This window comes from Onychostoma macrolepis, chromosome 22 (genome assembly GCF_012432095.1).
Source record: "Onychostoma macrolepis isolate SWU-2019 chromosome 22, ASM1243209v1, whole genome shotgun sequence".
NCBI lineage: Eukaryota > Metazoa > Chordata > Actinopteri > Cypriniformes > Cyprinidae > Onychostoma > Onychostoma macrolepis.
Genome location: NC_081176.1, coordinates 1,982,936 through 2,007,498, shown reverse-complemented (window position 1 = coordinate 2,007,498; position 24,563 = coordinate 1,982,936). Strand labels below are relative to the sequence as shown.

The window sequence follows — 24,563 nt, the reverse complement described above, 5'->3', positions numbered from 1 at the left end:
TTAATAATTGGAAGAGACTGTATCACTTCTGTCTAATCCTTATATATTGATGTAAAAAAGATTCAAATTTTTCCTGTTTGAACTATACTATTTGGAACCATGCTATTAGATGTACTGGTATATCAAAAGAGATTTTAGAGTGATATTAAATGCACTTCAAAGTAAAATGCACAAAATCACCTTTTGTGTTTTATAGTTTTAATATTTCTATATACAAGACTTAAAAAAGAAGACATGATTGTAATCACATTTCTTTGTATTTCACAGCCCAGGGAAGAGGTAGAACTTTTTAGATAGTGTTGTTCTGTCTTTGCATGGCATTTGACAAGGATGATTCTCCTTAAACTTCTTAAGGACCTGTTAAAAAAAGTCAAATTTTATAAAAAATAAATAAATAAATAAATAAATTAAACTAACTACACATACTAACATATCAAAGTCAACTAAAAAAGAAAGTGTTATTCCTGTATTATACACTTTTCCTTGAATTGGACTCTGAGTTACAGTTAGTGACATACGCTAAAATACACTAAACAATAAACCTGAGTAGTTCATAGTGACATTGCCTTTCTGAAAAGCTCCTCGATGTGATCCTCATGAGCATGCGCATTAAATATTTCCACGATATCCTGGAAGAAATCTGAGCCTCTCTGAGGACTCCTGTAGGAAACAGTATCTGAATAAAGAAATCACGTTACTGTATGGCAGCTTAGATGCGAGCCAAACAACCAAGTAATAATATTCAGTACATTAAAATCTCATTACTTCATGAAGGTTTCGTCGACCATATTATACATATGATTTACTGGAATGTTATATGATTTAAATGTGTTTACCGGGAGTGGAGGACCTCAGGCAGCAGAAGTCTTTCTCGCGGTGCTCTTGTTTTGGTATACTGTCCTGGACATCCACACATCCATCATTACCTGTGATTTACAGTAAGACACAAACAACCTGTATGAGGCCCCAGCCAATCAAATATCTCAGAAATAGAGTTGAAAATCCAGTTCCGAATGTGTGCCAAGCTTAGAGGTCATGCACATCGTGTGGTGGCGCTTAGAGAAAGTTTTATTGCTAATGTTTATGATATTGTTCATGTTTCATTCTTGATGGGTTTGCCCAGGTTTTAAGCCAAATATTTTTGGATTGTTGACTGCTGGATTGAACTGAAGTGCAATGAATTGTGTGCCTATAACTGATTCTAGGAATATTTAATAATTCTCTGAGATGTCCAAAACATGCGTCACTCCAGAACCCGTCACTTCCTGTTTATCTGTAACTTACCACCCCGACACGACTGGATAAGGATGATTTTGGGTTTGTCTCGCAGTCCAGGACAGTTTGTAGTGTTCAAGCAATTATATATTTCATCTGTGGAGAAAATGTCCTCTGTCCTGTCAGAATTCACTATGCTGGAAACTCCACAGATTCCAGTAGCACTTCCATGAGACATGAACAGCACAAAGCAGCTGTCTGATTGGCAGTGCTCTTCTCGCTGGGCGAAGTCTTGCATGGCAGCGCTCATACCCTGGGCACAAACGGTCAACAACACACATATATTAGGGTTCGAACGGATCGTAGATGATCCGTGATCTGCACAGACCATACCACACAGTTCGGCCGGCGTACATGGTATTTGCGAAGTAACTGCAAAATTTAGCCATTACAGAGTGAAAGTTTATCATTTGTACGTGTTTGTCTTGAAAATTTACACAATCAAACAATTTAAAACCATTCAAGCGCAAGAAGAGGCAAAAGAGAACTCAATTCGAGCCATGAATTTTGTGATCATTGAACCACTAATATATATATATTTAAATCAGTAAAGTTTTTAATGTTTTTGAACAACAAAAATACAGTAAAAACGTGAAATATTATTATAATTTAAAACAGCTAAATCTATGTGAATATGTGTTAAACTGTAATTTATTTCTGTGATGCGCAGCTGTATTTTCAGCATCATTACTCCAGTCTTCAGCGTCACACGATCTTCAGAAATCATTCTAATATGCTGCTAAAGAAACATTTCTGATCATTATCAATGTTGAAAACAGTTGTGCTGCACAATATTTTTGTGGAAACTGATACATTTTATTTTCCAGGATTCACAGATGAATAGAAAGTTCGAAAGAACGGTGTTTATTTGAAACAGAAACACAGATCTTACCGATCTAACACTTCTGAACAGTAGCGTCTATACATGTATATATAATGTGCATATACCTGTGCTGTGAGGTCTCTTAGTGTCAGCACGGTGTAACCGAGACCCTTCAGCAGTCGCTCCATACCCAACTCATCCTTTTCTGCCCCGGCCCGATTATTTATATACTCAAACTCAACATTGTTAATAAGGAGTGCTAATCGTTTTCTGTCAGGGGAACTTTCCTTCATTGGGTAAATCTTGAGAGAGAAGAGGGAAAGAGGGAAAGTTTAAAAAAAAATTATAACATTACACTAGTGCTGTCAAACGATTAATCGTGATTAATCGCATCCAAAATAAAGGTTTTTGTTTACATAATATATGTACGTGTTCTGTGTATATTTATTATATATATATATATATATATATATATATATATATATAAATACACACACATACAGTATATATTTTTAAAATGTTTACATTTATATTCTTATATTTTATATTTCTTAAATATTTACATGCATGTGTTTGTATTTATATATACATAATAAATATACACAGTAAACATACATATATTATGTAAACAAAAACTTTTATTTTGGATGCGATTAATGGCGATTAATCGTTCGACAGCACTACATTACACATAAAGCAATTTAACGATTAGTGTCCACGTATACTGTATTAAAACAGCAGTCAGTGTCAGATTCTGTTTCTAAGGCCTTTGAAAATACTTACATCAGCTCTTTTTTTACTGAGCTTCCTCTCTTTAAATTCAGGTGTGCACAGCACCAGAGGATCGTCAGTCGCCTGTTCAGAAGCATAAGACACCAAATTAAACACAACCCCCTTTAGTTTCATAAATCAAGTTCCCAAAGCTATGGTCTTAGTAACGATTGATCCAGATGTGCGGTGTCTCTACCACTTCCTGTCCACAGCCGCTGTTGCTGCAGCGCAGTGCATTATGGGTCGGCCCCTTCCATTCGCTCTGGCAGCTCCAGCAGAAGTTGTATGTGTTTCTTGTTGGCTGTGCAGATGGTGCAGTGCACACACAGGTTTCTCTCATCTCGTCTTTCCACGTAAGACAGGCAGCCTGGACACTTCAGAAACGGGTTTGGATTATTACTGAGCGACACACTACAGTACAGGCATGAATGGGTTACTTTGCAAACTAAAATTGCGTATACTTTAAAGGTTGACCCAAAAATCAAGCCTGATGAAAGTGAATGAAGGTGTCATTTGATTTTGTGCTAAACGATCAGATTCATTTCTGGAAGAGTGGCTTACAGCTTTGAAGTGGCACAGATTTCTCGCGGTGACGAGACTGAGGTTCTCCTCTAAGAACTGCCTCTGTTTGCCGGTCAGCGGGATCCGTTCACAGAGGCTCAGGTAAGACAGCTTCGCTCCACAGGTTCTCCGTCGGCCCTCGTCAAACGCAGGACAGCTGAACTCAGTCTGACTCTAAAACAGGAGATCTGCTTGTTTCTTGAGGAATCAATGTCAGGGACGTGAACTACCTGTTTAAGGCAATACTTGAACCAAGCGATGATATAATGTGCTGGCCTTCGATGATTGCAAGGCAGTTTCACTGATGAGACAGAAATGAGTTCTTAAACCTGGATTACATTCATACATTATAACACTATACAGCATAAGCACTCCACTTGTTTTTTTTGGACTGCCAAAGCCAAGACAAAAGGTGAGTTCACCCAAAAATGAAAGTGACCCCTTGATTTACTCACCCTCAAGCCATCCTAGGTGTACATGACTTTCTTCTTTCAGATGAACGCAATCCGAGTTATATTTAAAAACATCCTGGCTCTTCCAAGCTTTAAAATGGCAGTGAATGGCTGTTGAGATTTTGAAGCCCAAAAAAGTGCATCCGTCCATCCGTCCACAGCTCCGGGGGTTAATAAAGGCCTTCTGAAGTGAAAAACATCTATGTTTAAAATGTTATAAACCGTTTTCTCTAGCTTACTAGCTTCTCTAGATTACTGTTTATAATGTTTTAAATATGACCTTTTTTTACACAAATGCATCGATTCGCTTCAGGAGGCCTTTATTCAGTGTGGGCGCTTTTTATGATGGATGGACGCACTTAATTGTACTTCAACAGCCATTCGCTGCCACTACAAAGCTGGGAAGAGCCAGGACATTTTTAAATATAACTCGGATTGGATTCATCTGAAAGAAGAAAGTCATGTACACCTAGGGCGAGTAAATAAATAATGGGCTAATTTTTATTTTTAGGTGAACTATCCCTTTAAAATCAATTCAGTTTTGGCAGCTGCAAAATAAAAATAGCACAACAGACCTTGTTAGAGCATTAAAGGGTTAAAACTTCACTCACCAAAATCCCTTCCTGTTAATGCTCTTCCTTCAGAATTACCATCTGACTGTTTCAGTAGTGTTTTGTGCAAACCTTGATTTCAAAAGAAATAATATCCAGTTTTCAGAATTTAAATAGACCTGTAAAGAGTTTATTTAAAATCCTGTGCTGGTCTGTTTCACTTTCGTTTTAAAGGGGAATTTTGCATAGAATATATTAAAAAGAATATACAAGAACATATATTAAAAGAATATATTGCTTCTTTTCTTTTTTGCATATCGATTTATCATGATATAAAGTATTGTTCGAAAAGTCTAAATGTCAAGCAAATGGAGAAAACAATGATGTCAAAGACCTACTCAAGTTTTTGAGGATCTTGATCATAGTGTCTTCTGAATACTCATCCCAGTTTTCACTTGCCTCGGCCATTTTTGATGTAATCACTAAAAATGTACTTTTCTTCTACAAAACGTCTGGATTGAATGATGGCCTCCCGCTAGCGAGGCGCACTGATGAATGATCGAAGCGGCGCTGCGCAGACCGATCGGTGTTTGACATCAAACTACCGCGAGAGCTACAGAGTTTCTTTCGCAGCACTTTTCTACTGTACTCACCGTCATGATGGGATTTACAGCGCACGCTGGCGACACCTGCTGGACAAAACTGTACAAAAAACAAGGAAATCTTGGCCCGTACCTAATGAGACCTTGTACAGAACACTTAGCAAATATTTTCATAACAGTACAAAGTTTTCAGCATATATTTGAAAAATCATTAAATACCATTAAATAGGGTATCGAAATCATTTACATGCACTTAAATATGGCTTTACTGCTGGAACAATTATAAGCACAACTATCTATTAGCCTAAATTAATAAGTTATTATAAACAAGATACGTAATATACATTAATTTCCTCAAAATATAGAATATTTTGAAGAATATGTGTATTGGCAGAGGCTATAAGTGCGTTAAATGTTTGTAAGACTTTTCCACAATTAGAATATTTCATTCAGACGTGAACAGATGAAATATGCAGTGACATGAATGGTTTGAATCTCTTTGAATGGTACTTTTATGTAATATTACAGTTCAGTCTTCTTCATCTCAGTTCTCTGGTTGTGGGTTATGAGTTAAATCGATGTGGTTCAGCGTGAGGATGATGTTGTTTAATGGTCGCTAGGTGGCGCTAGAAACACATCAGATCCTCACAACACAACTCAATACTGCTGTCAATATAACTCTCAACACCCTGCATAAGGACAGTCATTTCAGTTCCAGATGAAATACTGTATAAAATTTTAAAAAAACACTTAATTAAAAGGTGTGTTTTCAAACGCTTTCACTACAAATAAACGTAAATGCATACACTGCCAGTCATAAGTTTTTGAACAGTCAGATTTTTAATGTTTTTTAAAGAAGTCTTTTCTGCTCACCAAGCCTGCATTTATTTGATCCGAAGTACAGAAAAAACAGTAACATTTTGAAATATTTTTACTATTTAAAATAACTGTGTTCTATTTGAATATGTTACAATATAATTTATTTCTGTGATGCGCAGCTGTATTTTCAGCATCATTACTGCAGTCTTCAGTGTCACATGATCTTCAGAAATCATTCTAATATGCTGATTTGCTGCTCAACAAACATTTCTGATTATTATTATTATTATCAATATTATATTCAAATAGAAAACATTTATTTTAAATAGTAAAAATATTTTAAAATGTTACTGTTTTTTCTGTACTGGATCAAATAAATGCAGAAGAGACTTCTGTAAAAAAACATTAAAAATCTTACTGTTCTAAAACTTTTGACCTGTGGTGTAAATGAACTAAATATATTTGCATTAAAATTACATAAAATATTAAAATTCTTAAAAATACATAAAATATATATAAATGGCAAGTTTTCAAATTACACTACACTACAAATGAATATTTAAATATATATATATGAATTTAATATATTAAAATTAAAATTACATTGTGATAAAATATTAAAATATACAAAAGTTTTACATTTCATACATTTAAAATGTTTTTACTGTAAATGAAAATGTAAATATATAAAAGAAATACATTTAAATGAAAATGAAATTAAATATTAAAATGCTTAAAAATATATATATGTAAAAATAGTGATTAAAAAGGTGTGTTTTTTAAACTGTGTTCACTGTAAATTAACGTAAATATACAAAAAAATTACTGACATTAAACGCTTAAATACTTTAAATTGTGTAAAAAATATTTAAAATGTTTTCACTGTAAATGAAAATAAATATATAAAAGAAATACATTTAAATTAAAATGGCATACTTTAAATATATATTACAAAAATAATTAAAAAGGCATGTGTTTCCAACTGTGTTCACTGTAAATGAACATGTAAATATATATTTAAAAACTTACTTGTGTAAAATCTATTGTTTTTTTTGTTTGTTTGTTTGTTTGTTTGTTTTTACAATTGATTAAAATATAAATAAATACTTGTTTAAAATGCTTACTAATATTGACTCCCATAGTATGGGAAAAATGCTATGGAAGTCAAAGGGGACCGGAAACCTTTAGCCTTGTTTTCTGAAATATCTGTCAAAAATAAATGTGTTTTTGCAACAACAACAACAAAAAACTAAACAAAAGCAAAAATAAAGTTTAAAAGAAAAATGTTTTGCCAGTGAGGTAAGAAAAATGTTCTTGTTTTACCTTTGAATTGAGTTTTTTCTGAGATTAATTGCTCTATCTTCTGTTATTCGCCTGAAGTAATCTTGATTTATGAAGGTTTAGATATTTGTACTGCAAAACAGACAGAAATAGGAGGAACATTACATGATTTTACAGTGTGAAGTATCAGTATCTGAGGATAAAACACTGATTAATTCTGTGATTTATACACAGTTTGACCCAAATCAGGAGCTTTATGAATATTCACATGCCTGTATTACAGTGTGGTGGTAGTTTATGATCAGGTGATAAATCTCCTGAACTGTGAGAAATTGGACTTTACTGCTGAGAGAGTTAATAATAAATCAAAGTGATGAATGATTACTGAGGTGAAATTAAACCCTGCCGCATTATAAAGGAATAACAGCCGATCTTAAACTTTACATCTGCATGCATTTCCTAAATAAACGTGTTTATCAGCTGCAAAATATGTTTAATCCTTTCAGCAAATATAAAAACATTCAACTTCAAGTTACTCGCCAGATAAAACATATTGCAGTAAATTAATTCATTAAATAAACATAATAAATGTAAGTTCCCAGATAGCACACGTACGTCTGCAAGATGTCTGTTAAAGATCTCTTGATCTGGAGAGCATCTGCTGTCTACAAACGTCTGTGAGATGTCAGTTTTACATGCATTCTAAACCATAAACATCTTAGAGACATCTTAGAGACATCTTAGAGACGTCTATTTGACATCTGATAGGAGACGTCCTATAGACGTATTGCAGATGAACAAACACTCTAAAAAATACATCTTGCAGATGTAAATGCAGACGTCTCCGTGATGTCCGTGTGCTATCAAGAGAGAAACAGACTGGAGTGTGTTTTTGTAGCGGATGTTTGTATGTGGATTGGAAATCTCACGCAGTGAGGGAATGGAAGAGTTCGAGCAGCAGATATAAAGCCCAAACACTTCACCGGCCAGAATAAAACCTCCAAAACTGATGATAAAGAGCGAGGGATTTCTCAGACAATTAATGGGCAGAAATGAATCTCCGGCTGATGGTTGAGGCACAAAGAGAGAGAGAGGATGAGCAGATCCTCCGGCGAGAGAAGATTGTCAATCTGTTCTGACGTAAAAAGACCTTTACTGAGACGAGAAAATGGCAGAGTGGAAATACTAGACCAGAAGCGAGGGAAAAATGACATTTTCATTATTCCTTTCTTCTGCACAGAGAAAAAAACGCAGACAGAAACAGCCGAGACCATTCAGGTTCATCCAGCTTTATGACGATTAGAACTCATTGACTTTCAGTGAGAGATAGAGACTGAGTGACAGCGGCCGTTAGTGAAGTGACAGAGCTGAACGTAATGCAGATCTGCCACCTGATCCTGCGGTCGACACGGTAACACGCCAGTGAACACATGCACAGCTGCAGCACTCGGATCAGCATTAATTAACACGATAATGCAGCGCTGCATTGCTTACAGTGTAGAGATGATGATGATGCAGGAAAAGTGTGAGATCAACATGCCTTCACTTGATGCACAGCTGCTTAATAAAACATCATTATCAACCAATTTATTGATTTCAGTATACTGTATTATACAAAATATAATGTCTGCATAAGCCTATATACTGTATATGTTGTGTACTGTATATATCAAGGAATTTAGTGGAGACGCTATGATGTGTCCCTACCAATATCCATCAACTACTAAATTGTACCAAGCAATAATTTTAATCAAACAATTAAATATATGTGTATGTAACCACTGTTGTTGTGATTTGGGCTGCATCTGAAATAGTTCACACCGTTGATATTACCTGAGAAGATAAAGAAATACGCTAGAAAATATTGAAGAGATGTGTGAATGAGTTCAGCTGAATGATGAAGTTTACTCTCTTAAACTTTGTTGTTTTGCTGTTTTGTGTTCATCTGCTCTTTTTACATTGACTATCACTCTATGTGACCAAAACCAGTCATAAGGGTCAATTTCTTTTAAATTGAGATTTATACATAATCTGAAATTCTTATTCCTGTTTTTACTATGTTTTATGTTGTTCTTCGAATTCTGATACCTTGTATTTTTTTATTATTGTATTTTGTTACTGTGAAGCACCTTGGTCAGCATTTAATGTTGTTTAAAGGTGCTATATAAATAAAATGACCTTGACCTTGACCTTGAAATCTGAATAAATGAGCTTTCCATTGATGTATGGCTTGACAATATTTGTCTGAGATACAACTATTTGAAAATCTGGAATCTGAGGGTGCAAAAAAATCAAAACATTGAGAAAATCTCATTTAAAGTTGTTCAAATTAAGTTCTTAGCAATGCATATTACTAATCAAAAATTAGGTTTTGATATATTTACGGTAGGACATTTACAAAATATCTTCATGGAACATGATCTTAATATACTAATGATTTTTGGCATAAAAGAGAAATGTATAATTGTGACCCATACAATGTATTGTTGGCTATTGCTACAGATATAGCTGTGCTGCTTATGACTGCTTCTGTGCTGCAGGGACACAGATATGGTCTGTAAGGTGGACTGTAAGGTGTTAGAGAACATGATGAGTCAGTGGTGTGTTTGTGATGAAGACGCGGAGGATCTGTGACTGATTTCAGTCTGGCGATCATGATAAACAACCACTGCAGTGCAGGAGTTCATAAACACACACAGATCACACGAATCAGCATCTACACACACACACACACACACACACACCCTAAACGTCTGCAGGGTGTTAATCACACACCAGAGCAACGCATAAAGAGCAGACGCTCGACTCTAATCAGGATTCCGGCCGCCGCCACCGAGCCACAATTTTCCAGCTGAAGAGAGTCAGGCAGCGATAAGAGATGGAGCGGTGCATTATGGGAGAAGAGCAGCAGTGTGGAGGGTCATTTAGATCATCGGTGCTCGCGGTGGGCGGCTGGGAGGATCGACTCTCGCGCTCGTTTGGGTGTCTTGAGGAGCTAATTAATGCGACACACACTGTTCTTATTTCAGGAACACACTGACACTCATGTGAACTGCAGCATCAGACTGTATCGCATTTGCATTTGTTCACATATTTATATATTAGGGTTGTTGATTTGGTGCGATTAATTTTGGAAAACATGAAATGATCAGCACATTTAAGAGCAGCCGCTGTTGCATACAGTTTCTGATTAACATTATGAACAACTGTGTGATGGAGTCTATTAGAATGAGCCTAAAATTCAAGATATGAGCGCAAAAAATTTTATATCGTACGATAGCTTAGCAATTTCACACTGCCAAGAATGCTGATTTTCCCCAATATCTGCACCATTACAAATGTGATAATGATTTCTACAACAGTTCAATAAACAATATGTTAACATTGTGTTTTAGACGCAATATTGTCTGTTTTTGATAAATTTCACAAACGAAAGTAGTTCCAATCAAAGTCACAGCAGAACTGATGATCAACACGGCGGTGATTCGTTACTGAATGAATCCACGGTTTTGAATGAATCAGCTGTTTGAACGAATTGGTTGAATGAATGATTCAATGACTCACTTTAAAGTATCATTTCATTTAAAAATAAATCTAAAATATTTCCTTTTATTTTATATGAATCATTTTATTTAACTTATATTTAACATAAATATTTGCTTTTTTGCAATGTCTATTCAATGCTTTTCTCGTTTAATACAATAATGACTTTAAATGATCTTTTGAGTTGTAGATTCTCAGACAAAATTAATGAGTTATTAATTAATGTGCAAAACAAATATTCATTTACAGAAGAAGAGATTTCTCTGTTTCACTCAGAAATGTGTCAGATTATGGCAGTGTAACAGAGCTGTGAGCTGTGTCTCTGTTCAGCGAGGATCAGGAGTGTCGGGTCGAGTGGACGTCGTCACAGGAGTCCCTGATGAAGATCAGCTCACACACAATAGCTCCACATCATCAGTGAATGAGAGACGGTAATGAGAGTCACGGGGGTAGATGAGAAACGGCACAACAAAACACTCCAGAGCAGCTGGAGATTCAGTCTGATCTCAGAAAAACAGCTGAAAATCACTACACACACATTAATGGAGGAACCCAGGCCACAGAGACTATGACCGTAAGACCTAGCAACACCATAGCAACCACGTAATGATTTAACATCCACCGGCAACATAACAGCAACTGCACAGGAACACTTCTGAAACACCTGAAAGGCTTAACAACGCTCGATCAGTCTATCAGACACGACTCCAGAACCACATAACAACACCCTTGCAACTCTCCAAAACAGCATAGCAACAACATAGCAATACACACACACACACACACACACTAATAATGACAAAAACACCACAGCAACTGCATAGCAACACCCTTGCAACTCTCCAAAACAGCATAGCAACAGCATAGCAATACACACACACACACACACACACACACACACTAATAATGACAAAAAACACCACAGCAGCTGCATAGCAACACCCTTGAAACTGCCTAAAATACCATAGCAACACCCTGGCAACCAATCACAACACTCTTGAAACTGTCCAAAACATTATAACAACTGCATAGCAACACACACACACACACACTAATAATGACAAAAAAACACCACAGCAGCTGCATAGCAACACCCTTGAAACCACCTAAAATACCATAGCAACACCCTGGCAACCACCACAACACTCTTGACACTGTCCAAAACATCATAGCAACTGCATAGCAGCACATGCACACACACACACACACACTAATAATGACAAAAACACCACAGCAACTGCATAGCAACACCCTTGCAACTCTCCAAAACAGCATAGCAACAGCATAGCAACACACACACACACACTAATAATGACAAAAACACCACAGCAGCTGCATAGCAACACCCTTGAAACCACCTAAAATACCATAGCAACACCCTGGCAACCATCACAACACTCTTGACACTGTCCAAAACATCATAGCAACTGCATAGCAGCACATGCACACACACACACACACACTAATAATGACAAAAACACCACAGCAACTGCATAGCAACACCCTTGCAACTCTCCAAAACAGCATAGCAACAGCATAGCAATACACACACACACACACACACACACACTAATAATGACAAAAAAAACACCACAGCAGCTGCATAGCAACACCCTTGAAACCACCTAAAATACCATAGCAACACCCTGGCAACCATCACAACACTCTTGACACTGTCCAAAACATCATAGCAACTGCATAGCAGCACATGCACACACACACACACACACACACACACACACTAATAATGACAAAAACACCACAGCAACTGCATAGCAACATCCTTGGAACTGCCTAAAATGCCATAGCAACACCCTGGCAACCACTCACAACACTCTTGAAACTGTCCAAAACACCATAGCAACTGCACAGCAACACACACACACACACACACACACACACACACACACACAATAATAATAATGACAAAAAAACACCATAGCAACACCCTTGAAACTGCCTAAAATACCACAGCAACACCCTGGCAACCACTCACAACTCCCCACCATAACAACTACAAAAAAATTTGAAAATTGAAAATACAGACTAATCATATGAAACTTTTATGGTGTTTATGTTTGTCATGTTTACAGTTTGGAAGCCAGTGTCACTATGAATGAATATATATGGCTCTTGAACATCGCAAGGTGATGAAAGCATGACAAGAAAGAAAGGTTTTAGTGAACGATCGCTCTGTTAGAGACGCAGGTACTTCCAGATGCACAACTTTCTGTCCATTCGTCTGCCTCTGTCTTTCTGCTGGTTGTCATTATTTGTCATTAGCTCAACCCTTTCTCGTCCCATTATGTTGCCATGGCAAAGGTCCAGCCACTGCCTGTTGTCATGGTGATAAATCACAGTGCGTTAGATGGGGGGTTAAGAGTTTTGCATATGCAAATCATGCACTGAGAGCCTTCAGGTCAAACTGACCTGGAGTAAGAGTTCAACTGTAAATCACACACAGTCTGACCTCAATCACAAGGACAAACTCCAACTCCTCCAAACACAAGTTCAGGTCATTCCGTTACGACAATCATTACGCTAAATACTACAAACGTTACATCTGCACGCGATGTGACCATTTAACTCGCATCAGCTTCCATCCAGAGTTACACAGAGTGATGTTTGAAGCTGAAGTTTCTGGATGATTTAGCGTCCTTCTCTTGTGCTCTATATACCAGGAATATTTCTGAGCCTCATGAATTTATAATTGCGAGATATTTTTACAGCGCTGGCTTTTGGGACGCGTCTGATCTGAGACTCTCCAAAATGAAGTCCAACCACAGATTTGGTTTTAGTCAGTTTATTCACAATTCTGCAGATTTGAATCACACAGCAGACCAATATAAACATCAACATGAGCGAGTAAACACATCTCTAGACTAGTACACTTATTCACACACCACCGAAAAGTCAGTTTGGTAACACTTAAATTATGTTACATATATCTAAGTCTGTAACACAGTGGTTTTCTTCAGAAGAAAGACAGATTTTTACAGAGCATCGTCATATATCGCACACAAACAGACTTAACGCAACTAGCATGTGAGGAAAGAAAGTAGTCATAAAATGTAATGTGGTAACATATTTACAATTTAGATATACAGTAACACTTATTCTTGAACTTTGCATCAATTTCTCAATCGTGTGAAAAGATTGAATTAGATTCTCTGAAAAACGTTTCCAGAGTTACATTTTGGTCATTCAGGAATATGTTACATACATTGTGTTACATGATTGTGTTTCTGTAGAGTTACAGTAACGCCGTCGCTGTGCCGTGACGTTACTGTCGCTAGAGGTCACCCCGGGCGCTGACCTGAGAATGATGGGCGTGTCTGTCAGTCAAACCCAGGCGTGGATGTCCTGCCTCCAGCCCAAGCCCCGCCCTTGGTACTGAGCTTCTGTGATTGGCTGAAAATATAAGAGAAGGTGGAGCCTCCTGAGAAGAGCGCAGAATGTCGCCGCAGCAACCACGACCAGCGGAGACATCATGACAAAGCCCAGGATGATGAGGGCAGAGCAACTGTTGTCATCAAGGTAGCGACAAAGAGCAGCCTGAGAAGCCACAACCTGTAGAAACAGAACCTGAACATCAGAATATTGTGTGTGTATCTGTGTGTTTGCGGGTGTGTTTGTGGGCATATGCGTGTGCTTGTGTGTATTTGTGGGTGTATGCATGTGCTTGCGGCTGTATGTGGGCATATCTGTGTGTTTGTGGGCATATGCGTGTGCTTGCGTGTGTTTGTGGGTGTATGCAGGTTAGGGTGCATCAAAAAACACAATTCTTGAATTTTGATATGGCTGGGTGCTAAAAGTGTTCCAATATATGTAGAAACAACACATGCAAAATATTTTTCCAGTACATGATGATTTAGGGGTGCCACCGCACATCTGTTTTTGTTGGATAAAGTGGTTAACAGTGCTCAATGGTCGCCATTGAGATCTGAGGTAAACAATACTACAGCTCAAGAAAACTGAGGTGATCTTTCTGTTTGAGGTGATCTTTCTGTGTTGGGTATGTATTATTACATATTACTATCATATCTGTAGTTGTGTCTTTGTATACTTATTTATCATAAGTCATTTAAGTCATATTTATAGGTATTTGGTGCTCATTACATCTAGCTAACGTTAGTTTGCCAACCACAGTTAGCTATCTATGTTAGCTAAGCTTAATAGCTTAACATCAACAGTATTCTAGAGTGGACAATGTCATATTCAGTGTATACTGTAGATGTCTCATGTTTATTGAGAGTAGCATTGTATTTGTTACAGTAAATTAACATGATGTTGCTCATTGGAGCAGACTCTGGCACAGACTGAGCAATTAAGTTTTAAGTTTAGTTAGTGTCAGCTCTTACCATTTAGGCCCTGTTAGTTGCCAGTGAGTTAGCCACTAGAGAGGGTTTGTTCTTTTAAGTGTGTCAGTATCGCCCCTTGTGTTTAACAATAAAGTCAATTAAACTTTATATGTGTGTCCGACATCCATCACTGCTGCACAAAATTCAGGGTAAGACCACGTGAACATGTCCCATTGACCTCCATTCGTTTTGTCTATAGGACAAATTAATGGAGAATCTTGAAAGTTGAATTCTGAGAAATGCCCAAGTTGCACAAAGGGCAAACAAACAACTTTTACTTTGATAACCCTATAGAACATGTTACTGTATAAAAGTTCACTGTACTCAACATTTCCAGGTCAACCTTTTGGCAATTAGTCAAAAAATTGCACATTTTTCAAAATTTCGCCAAAGTTCATGTGTTAGGTGGCACCCCTAAATCTCAGTGGAATTCCTCAAAACTTTGCAAAAGTAATTTTTATGTTAATTGGAACAAAATGCAATGCCAGCCAAATTGATATTTTGAAATTAAAATTTCCCATTCGAATTTGATGCACCCTAATGCAGGTGTTTGTGGGCATGTCTGTGTGTTTGTGGGTGTATGAGTGTGCTTGCGGGTGTATGTGGGCATATCTGTGTGTTTGTGGGCATATGCATGTGCTTGCGTGTGTTTGTGGGTGTATGCAGGTGTTTGTGGGCATGTCTGTGTGTTTGTGGGTGTTTGTGGGCGTGTTTGTGGGTGTATGAGTGTGCTTGCGGGTGTATGTGGGCATATCTGTGTGTTTGTGGGCATATGCGTGTGCTTGCGTGTGTTTGTGGGTGTATGCAGGTGTTTGTGGGCATGTCTGTGTGTTTGTGGGTGTATGAGTGTGCTTGCGGGTGTATGTGGGCTTATCCGTGTGTTTGTGGGCGTATGCTTGAGCTTGTGGGTGTATGTACGTGTCTGTGGGTTCATGCGTGTGTTTGCGGGTGTATATGTGTTTTGTGGGCATATAGATGCATTATTGGGTGTATGCATGTGTTTGTACTGTAAGTGTATGCGTGTGCTTGTGGGCGTACACGTGTTTGTGGGTGTACATATTTGCGAGCGTATGCGGCTGTGGGTGAATCTGACTATTTGTGAGCGTATGTGTTTGTGGATGTATGTATGTGTTTGTGGGTTCATGCGTATGTTTGTGGGTGTTTGCGGGCATATGTGTGCGCATTGTTGTGACAAATCAGGACATAAATGTGTATAATAACAAGGGTATGACAGGTATTACAAGCAGAAGGTGACTTTTCAGGACATTACCCCATGTCCCCACTTTTCAAAATGCTTATAAATCACTCAGAATGGAGTGTATTGAAAATCTGAAATAGCAGACAGTCTCCTGTAAGGGGTAGGTTTAGGTGTAGGGTTGGTGTAGGACAATAGCACATACAGTAAGTACAGTATAAAAACCATTACGCCTATGGAGAGTCCCCACTTTTCACAAAAACAAACATGTGTGTGTTTGCGGTGTATGGATGCATTATTGGGTGTATGCATGTGTTTGTAGGTGTATGCATGTGCTTGTGGGCATAAGCGTGTTTGTGGGTGTACATATTTGCGGCGTATGTGGCTGTTTGTGGGTGAATCTGACTATTTGTGGGCGTATGCGTTTGTGGATGTATGTATGTGTTTGTGGGTGTTTGTGGGCGTGTTTGTGGGTGTATGAGTGTGCTTGGTGTATGTGGGCATATCTGTGTGTTTGTGGGCATGTCTGTGTGTTTGTGGGTGTATGAGTGTGCTTGCGGTGTATGTGGGCTTATCCGTGTGTTTGTGGGCGTATGCTTGAGCTTGTGGGTGTATGTACGTGTCTGTGGGTTCATGCGTGTGTTTGCGGGTGTATATGTGTTTGTGGGCATATAGATGCATTATTGGGTGTATGCATGTGTTTGTACTGTAAGTGTATGCGTGTGCTTGTGGGCGTACGTGTTTGTGGGTGTACATATTTGCGGCGTATGCGGCTGTGGGTGAATCTGACTATTTGTGAGCGTATGTGTTTGTGGATGTATGTATGTGTTTGTGGGTTCATGCGTATGTTTGTGGGTGTTTGCGGGCATATGTGTGTGCGCATTGTTGTGACAAATCAGGACATAAATGTGTATAATAACAAGGGTATGACAGGTATTACAAGCAGAAGGTGACTTTTCAGGACATTACCCCATGTCCCCACTTTTCAAAATGCTTATAAATCACTCAGAATGGAGTGTATTGAAAATCTGAAATAGCAGACAGTCTCCTGTAAGGGGTAGGTTTAGGTGTAGGGTTGGTGTAGGACAATAGCACATACAGTAAGTACAGTATAAAACCATTACGCCTATGGAGAGTCCCCACTTTTCACAAAAACAAACATGTGTGTGTTTGGTGTATGGATGCATTATTGGGTGTATGCATGTGTTTGTAGGTGTATGCATGTGCTTGTGGGCATAAGCGTGTTTGTGGGTGTATGCAGGTGTTTGTGGGCATATGCGTGTGCTTGCGTGTGTTTGTGGGTGTATGCAGGTGTTTGTGGGCATGTCTGTGTGTTTGTGGGTGTATGAGTGTGCTTGCGGGTGTATGTGGGCTTATCCGTGTGTTTGTGGGCGTATGCTTGAGCTTGTGGGTGTATGTACGTGTCTGTGGGTTCATGCGTGTGTTTGCGGGTGTATATGTGTTTGTGGGCATATAGATGCATTATTGGGTGTATGCATGTGTTTGTACTGTAAGTGTATGCGTGTGCTTGTGGGCGTACGTGTTTGTGGGTGTACATATTTGCGAGCGTATGCGGCTGTGGGTGAATCTGACTATTTGTGAGCGTATGTGTTTGTGGATGTATGTATGTGTTTGTGGGTTCATGCGTATGTTTGTGGGTGTTTGCGGGCATATGTGTGTGCGCATTGTTGTGACAAATCAGGACATAAATGTGTATAATAACAAGGGTATGACAGGTATTACAAGCAGAAGGTGACTTTTCAGGACATTACCCCATGTCCCCACTTTTCAAAATGCTTATAAATCACTCAGAATGGAGTGTATTGAAAATCTGAAATAGCAGACAGTCTCCTGTAAGGGGTAGGTTTAGGTGTAGGGTTGGTGTAGGACAATAGCACATACAGTAAGTACAGTATAAAAACCATTACGCCTATGGAGAGTCCCCACTTTTCACAAAAACAAACATGTGTGTGTTTGCGGGTGTATGGATGCATTATTGGGTGTATGCATGTGTTTGTAGGTGTATGCATGTGCTTGTGGGCATAAGCGTGTTTGTGGGTGTACATATTTGCGAGCGTATGTGGCTGTTTGTGGGTGAATCTGACTATTTGTGGGCGTATGCGTTTGTGGATGTATGTATGTGTTTGTGGGTGAATCCGTGTGTTTGTGGGCATGTGCATGTGCTTGTGGAGGTATGCATGTTTTGTGGGGGTATGCATGCATTAGTGGGTGTATGCATCTGATTGTGGGCATATAAGTGTGTTTGTGGGCGTATCTACCCGTGAATGGCACAGGAAGCCAGCATACAGCAGCAGGGCGGCGGGCAGCAGAATGAGGCTGAAGATCAGGACCATCAGCACCACACACATCAGCAGTAGCAGGACGTTCCACAGCAGCAGAAGCAGCGTCCACAGCACACACCCGCAGCGGCCCCGTCGGGCCCCCCAAACCCCGCTGTCACACTGTGCCGGAGGAGGTGGCAGCATCCGGATCCCGTCACCCACGTCAAAGTCTTCATCACCTCCACCATCATCTAAAAGCACCGTCATACCACACATCCTAAACACACACAAACACATTCTAAATTTAATATTACGTATAAATATGATATATTAAACATATTTAAATATCAAATACACTCAAACCAAAATGTATTCAGACACCTTCAACATTTCTCACATTATCACAGTTTATTCGCTACAGTTTAGAAAACAGTAATAAAATATGAGAAGAACTCAGAGTTGAACTGTGTCAGAACTAACTGATCTTGATAATGTCAGATAAGTTTGATAGAAAGGTATGTAATGAATTGGGTTGAATATCTGTCAGCTGTTAAATTTAAGAACACAATTAGATAAAACCAATTTAGCTCAACCAATCACCAAGCAATGCTTCATTCTGTTCAGTCTGTGTGTAAAAAGATCACATTAGCAATTAAAGAAAAAACACTTCAGCAAAACATGATCAGGTCAAACTGTCTGAATAATTTTTGCTCCCAAATTTGTATCAGTTTTACTGCTAGTCCACTGTATGAAGAATTTTTGAGTATAATATGTCACAGTTTACTTTATTTTGCTATCCTCACTTACATAAATGAACTATAGTGTCCTGCACCCACAAATTATATCTGGAATCTGAATAATTTTTGGTTTGACTGAATATAACTTAATAAAGTCAATTTGATTTCACACTTCACATACATCCATTTCCAAATACGATTTTCAAGACTGATGTGTTCACACTACAGACTTTGTTTTGGAATGATTAAATTGGATTTTTTTTGATCAGACAGTCAAAATCTGGTACTACATGTGCATGATATTATATACACGTCATGTCTCTAATAACGCATAAACGATCTGACTGTTTATTCATACACATTTTAATCACATATTAATGTGCTTTAGATTGGAGTTATAAAATCTGATGAGATTTCTTTGCAGACGCCAAACAACTAAACAGATATGAGTCCAGATATGTCAAAAAATATGACAATAAAGCTGTTAAATGCTTGCAGAGATGAATATCAAAAATGAGAAACACATGATCAAACCCTTTAATAAAACACAGAGAAACAAAAGAGAGACAGAGATGTAGAGAGAATTGCCTTTAGGTTTATGGAAATGAAGATGATTATAGTGAACTGAATGTTCTGTTTCATCTTCATGACACACAAACACAATACAACATAACACAAATACATAATTCATACATCTCTTCCAAGCCTTTACTTCAGGGCGTTACCTCACTAAAAAAATCAAAAAAAAAATCAAAATGAGATCAGAAAAAATTAGATGAGGCACAATTCACAGATTTCACTACTGTATTACAGTATAAACATCATATTCCAATATAAACTAACGTTTCAAATATATTAACCTGTCGATGTCATACACTCTTAACTGTTTTGGCGCTCTCGAATCAATGATTGATGATGGATCGATTATCCTCAGCTTGACTCATCTCTCTCCAGTCAGTCTGGACACTTCATGAAAAACCACTTAGGAATCAGAGCAGAACTGACTAAACGCAAAATAATAAACAATCCGTGTCTGTTTTTAACCGTTACTGAGTCTGCAATTTTCGCGCGCTTCACTTCAACGGTTTTTTTGGCGCGTTCGAGTCAACGGCATGTCTGGGACTCGGTTGAGCGCGACGCTCGCTAACTACTGAGACGCAGCCTCGGTCTGTTTGAACCCTAACCTCCTCTGAATGAAAGAGGAATAAATGCTAATAATGACAGTTTGAGTCGACAAAATCAAACACTTCACATGATTACAGGAAGAAGTTTTCAGTGTCTTACCTGCTGTGGAGCTGCAGAGATTTTATTCCGTTATCCAGAGGATACAAACATCACACTGAGAGAGAGAGAGAGAGAGAGAGAGAGAGAGAGAGAGAGACGGCTGAGGTCTATCTGAGGACATCGATCCAACTAAAAAGGTTCACATTTTCTTTTAAAAACTAGTTTAATGCAAAAGCCCATATATTTACTATGGATACAAGAGTAAAAATCATAATAAATTAATGTTATTTCATCAAACTCTGTGAGAAGCTGTAATAATTTTTCTGTCAGTTTGTTTAATTTTACATTTTACAAGTTAATATCAAGTTTTACTGTAGTAACATTAACTGCAGTCTATTAGATGTGGTACCTTCAGGTAAATGTTTTGACAATCATGGTGGTTTACGTCTGTTCAGTGTCGGGGAAAGTTACTTTTAAAAGTAATGCATAACAATATTGCGTTACTCTCTAAAAAAGTAACTAGTTATGTTACTTAGTTACTTTTTATGGAAAGTAATGCGTTACGTTACTTTTGAGTAACTTTTTAAATCCGGGCAGGGCTTGCTTGTTTGTTTTTAATATAAAAAGTTCTTCTTCTTGTACAAATGTAAAGCTCTTTCACAGCAAAAGTGAAGTGAATCCGCCTCAGACTGAAGGAGATGTAGATTCACGTCTGTACAGTAGAGGACGCTCAAACTAATCACATGAAGAATATGACGCAGGAGAAGAAAGATCAACACTATTCAGTGATAACTAAAATATAACACAAATGTGTCATTTTTGATTATTAGTATGGTTGAATTGGATCGTCGAGGGTCAGTAGCAAAGACATCGGTTAATAAAATGGGATTATATACATAAATTATATTCATCTTATTTAACATATTTAATTATTACATGTTTGTATAATATTCTGAGTTTGCATTTGAGTGTTTTTACTGATTGTGAGGAACACTGAATGTGTTTTTGTGCAGGTGAGATGTTGATATTTAGTCTAGAACTACAGTAAGATCATGTTCTTACTCCTGATTTCTCTCAACATGGCAACACCAGAGCTGTCACTCAATACATGACAAACACAGGAACTGGAGTCACTTCTTTAAAAAATGTGTTACTTTACTAGTTACTTGAAAAAAGTAATCTGATTACGTAACCCACGTTACCTGTAATGCTTGTTACTTGTTACAATCATAGTTGTTAAATCCATCAGTATTTACTCAGGGCTTCAGTTTAACTCAAAGGAAACAAAACAAAATAAACTCTAGAAGACGAAATGAGACGAAGACTCTCGCCACCTTCACATGAACCTAATTATCAGCGGGGAAACTCACGATTTTCTGAGTCGTGACTTTCTAAGTTGGCTGTGTGGCAGATAATTGCTAATGGTGGAAGCTAATTAGTGCTGATCACAAAACACCAAGTGCGGTTTAGTTTGTTAGCATGTTGTGTGCAACTGTTGAAGAAGCTTGACGGGAAATGCACCTCGTTTAGCTGGTTCGCCGGCTAGCAAAAAGTGAAAAATAAGCAATGAGTCATTTCTTTAAACAATTTTTTATACATCACGAATTCTAATCTAACAAAATATATTACAAGATTTTACTACTAACTGGAAACCGAAGCATAATTTTGTCTTTCGGCAGCATATCTCTCTCACTGACACGATTCAAAGATGAGTTGATAATGAAATTGATGAGCTCCATCCTTCCCAGAGTCCTGTGCAGGAGAGATAAGAGACACATCCGCTCAGCTCATCAGGGATGGACAGATAAAGCACTGGAGACAAAGCATGATGGCTAATTAAATCATTCTTTATGGGCCATTTTTGGGTAATCAACAGAGCTGGGTAGATTACTATCCGTTACTGATTCCAGATTACATGTTAGTAACGTAATCCATTACATTACACATTTTAGGGAATATAATCAGTCTACTTTTGAATTACTTTTGACCTGTCTCGTTTATCACATTTAAATATGATAATCTTGTACCATATTGATATAAAAATACAAAGAGTAAGAAATATATTCCATTTGTTGTTATCAACAAAATGAAGTGCATTAGACATTATATTACATCAAGGTTTCCTAAACTGCAGGGGGTTTATGAGTTTAATGAAAAGCTAACAATGAATTAAATCATAAAAATGTTCAATTAAAATACTTTTAAAATGAACCAAAATAAAAAGTTACTGAAAAAAATAAATATTTTATTTCTTTACGTGCATGTCATGTGACCACAGAGAACCAATGAACATGCAAATGTGATACTTCATTATTAAAGTATTTATTTTAAAATCTCAGGGGTACTTCAAATTAAAATATATTAGGGGAAAGAAGATCAGATGACAAATAAGTTGGTGAATTTGTGCATTTTAACGTGTTTGAAAGACAAACGCCTTCCAAAGTAATACATGGTAAATAATGATAATTCAAATAAAAAGGAATGTGTTCATCAGCTGATGTGATGTTGAAATGATTTTTGTAAATCCAGTGTTTAAATGCAGTGTAGCACCTGATTAATGACTGATCTCAGAGTGAATCTCAGAGTGTATATAAGTGGTAGATTATTTTAGAGGAAGGAATATTTAAAAGTTGAAAATGATAAATTAACAAATTATGAATAAATTATTGCTACTGTGTAAATAATATGTAATCATGCAATCCATAAAAAAGTAACTGTGGTCTGATTAGGAATATTTTAAAATGTAATTTAAACTAATACAAGTACTTGTTTTTTGTAATCTGATTACGTAGATTACATGTAATCAGTTACTACCCAGCTCTGGTAATCAAGTAATTTTTAATTCAATATACAGTATGTATATATATATATATATATATATATATATATATATATATATATATATATATATATATATATATATTTATTTATTTATTTTTTTTTTGTGTGTGTGTATGTAAAAAGACAAAATTAGGTGAAAAGTAATATTCAAAAAACATTCAGAAGCTCAGAAGAAACACACACGTGCTCACAGCGCCATCTGCTGGTCAACCTCAGTCATGACACCATTCAGCAATCTGACCTAGTGTCTTAAATAATATAGTAGGCCTACAATATGCAAAAATTCAGAAATGCTTGTGTGAAGACATCAAAATAAACACAACAGAAGTCAAAGGAAAACCGCCATAGCTTCATAAGTACTCACACAACCTACAACACCTGTTGTTTTCCCTGAAGCTTGAATGTGGGTCTGAAAGCGTCCCATTTCTCTTCTGGACCCAATCACGTGACCTGCTAAACACACACACACACACACACACACACACACAGGTCACCAGTGATAATCACAGACTGTTCCCGGTGGTTACCATGGCAACACATTCGCCGACCACTTGACGTCCACATGGCCTTTTCATCTGAAGATCACTGTAGTGATGACAGACAGACAGCGTGATGCTGCTCAATTATGAAGAAATCTGTTATTACTCACAAAAGCACTTACCTCGCGACAGTCGCGTTTGTCTTGCTCAAATAGAATGTGATTTCCTGCAAAGCTGCTGCGAAATTACAGGTGAAAAGTGGATTATAATTAATACAGACGCGGCTCCATTTCAAAATCCTAGGAAACTGTCTACATAGTATCATAGTTACAATAGAAACTAACAAGCAGTGCTGGGGAAAGTTACTTTTAAAAGTAACGCATTACAATATTGCGTAACAAATAAGTAGCTAACTGTGTTATTTAGTTACTATTTATGGAATGTAACACATTACGTTACTTTTGAGTTACTTTTTGTCACCTGGGCTGGGCTTGCTTATTTATTTTTAATAACAAAAAAAAAAAACAAGTTATATTTCTGGCAACTGTAAAGGCCCTTTTACACCAAAAGTGAAATGAATAATCTTCAGTCTGAAGGAAGGGTCTCTGCATTTACTCCTGATTTCTGTCAACATGGCAACACCAGAGCTGTCACTCAATGCATTTATTTTCTTGTAAAATTAAAAGTAATGTGTTACTTCACTAGTTACTTGAAAAAGGTGATTTGATTACGTAACTCGCGTTACTTGTAATGCATTACTCTCAAC

The 24,563-nt window shown here is 37.4% G+C and overlaps 1 protein-coding gene and 1 pseudogene across 5 annotated transcripts; both read right to left on the bottom strand.

Moving 5' to 3' along the window:
- Positions 1-187: 187 nt before the first annotated feature.
- On the bottom strand, positions 188-4,893 carry LOC131530596 (caspase a-like; annotated as a pseudogene).
- Positions 4,894-13,472: 8,579 nt separating this feature from the next.
- LOC131529958 (transmembrane protein 88B) lies at positions 13,473-23,285 on the bottom strand. Of its 5 annotated transcripts, XM_058759984.1 has the most exons (4): positions 20,114-20,530; positions 19,947-19,982; positions 18,514-18,793; positions 13,473-14,248 (listed from the first exon to the last, which is right to left on the bottom strand). In XM_058759984.1, coding segments are annotated over exons 2-4 (510 nt in total). In that variant the 5' UTR covers positions 19,949-19,982; positions 20,114-20,530; the 3' UTR covers positions 13,473-14,020. The 5 variants fall into 5 exon arrangements, with proteins under 5 accessions (XP_058615967.1, XP_058615968.1, XP_058615969.1 ...); XM_058759985.1 differs by lacking the exons at positions 19,947-19,982; positions 20,114-20,530 and adding an exon at positions 20,538-23,285; XM_058759986.1 differs by lacking the exon at positions 19,947-19,982.
- Positions 23,286-24,563: the final 1,278 nt, after the last annotated feature.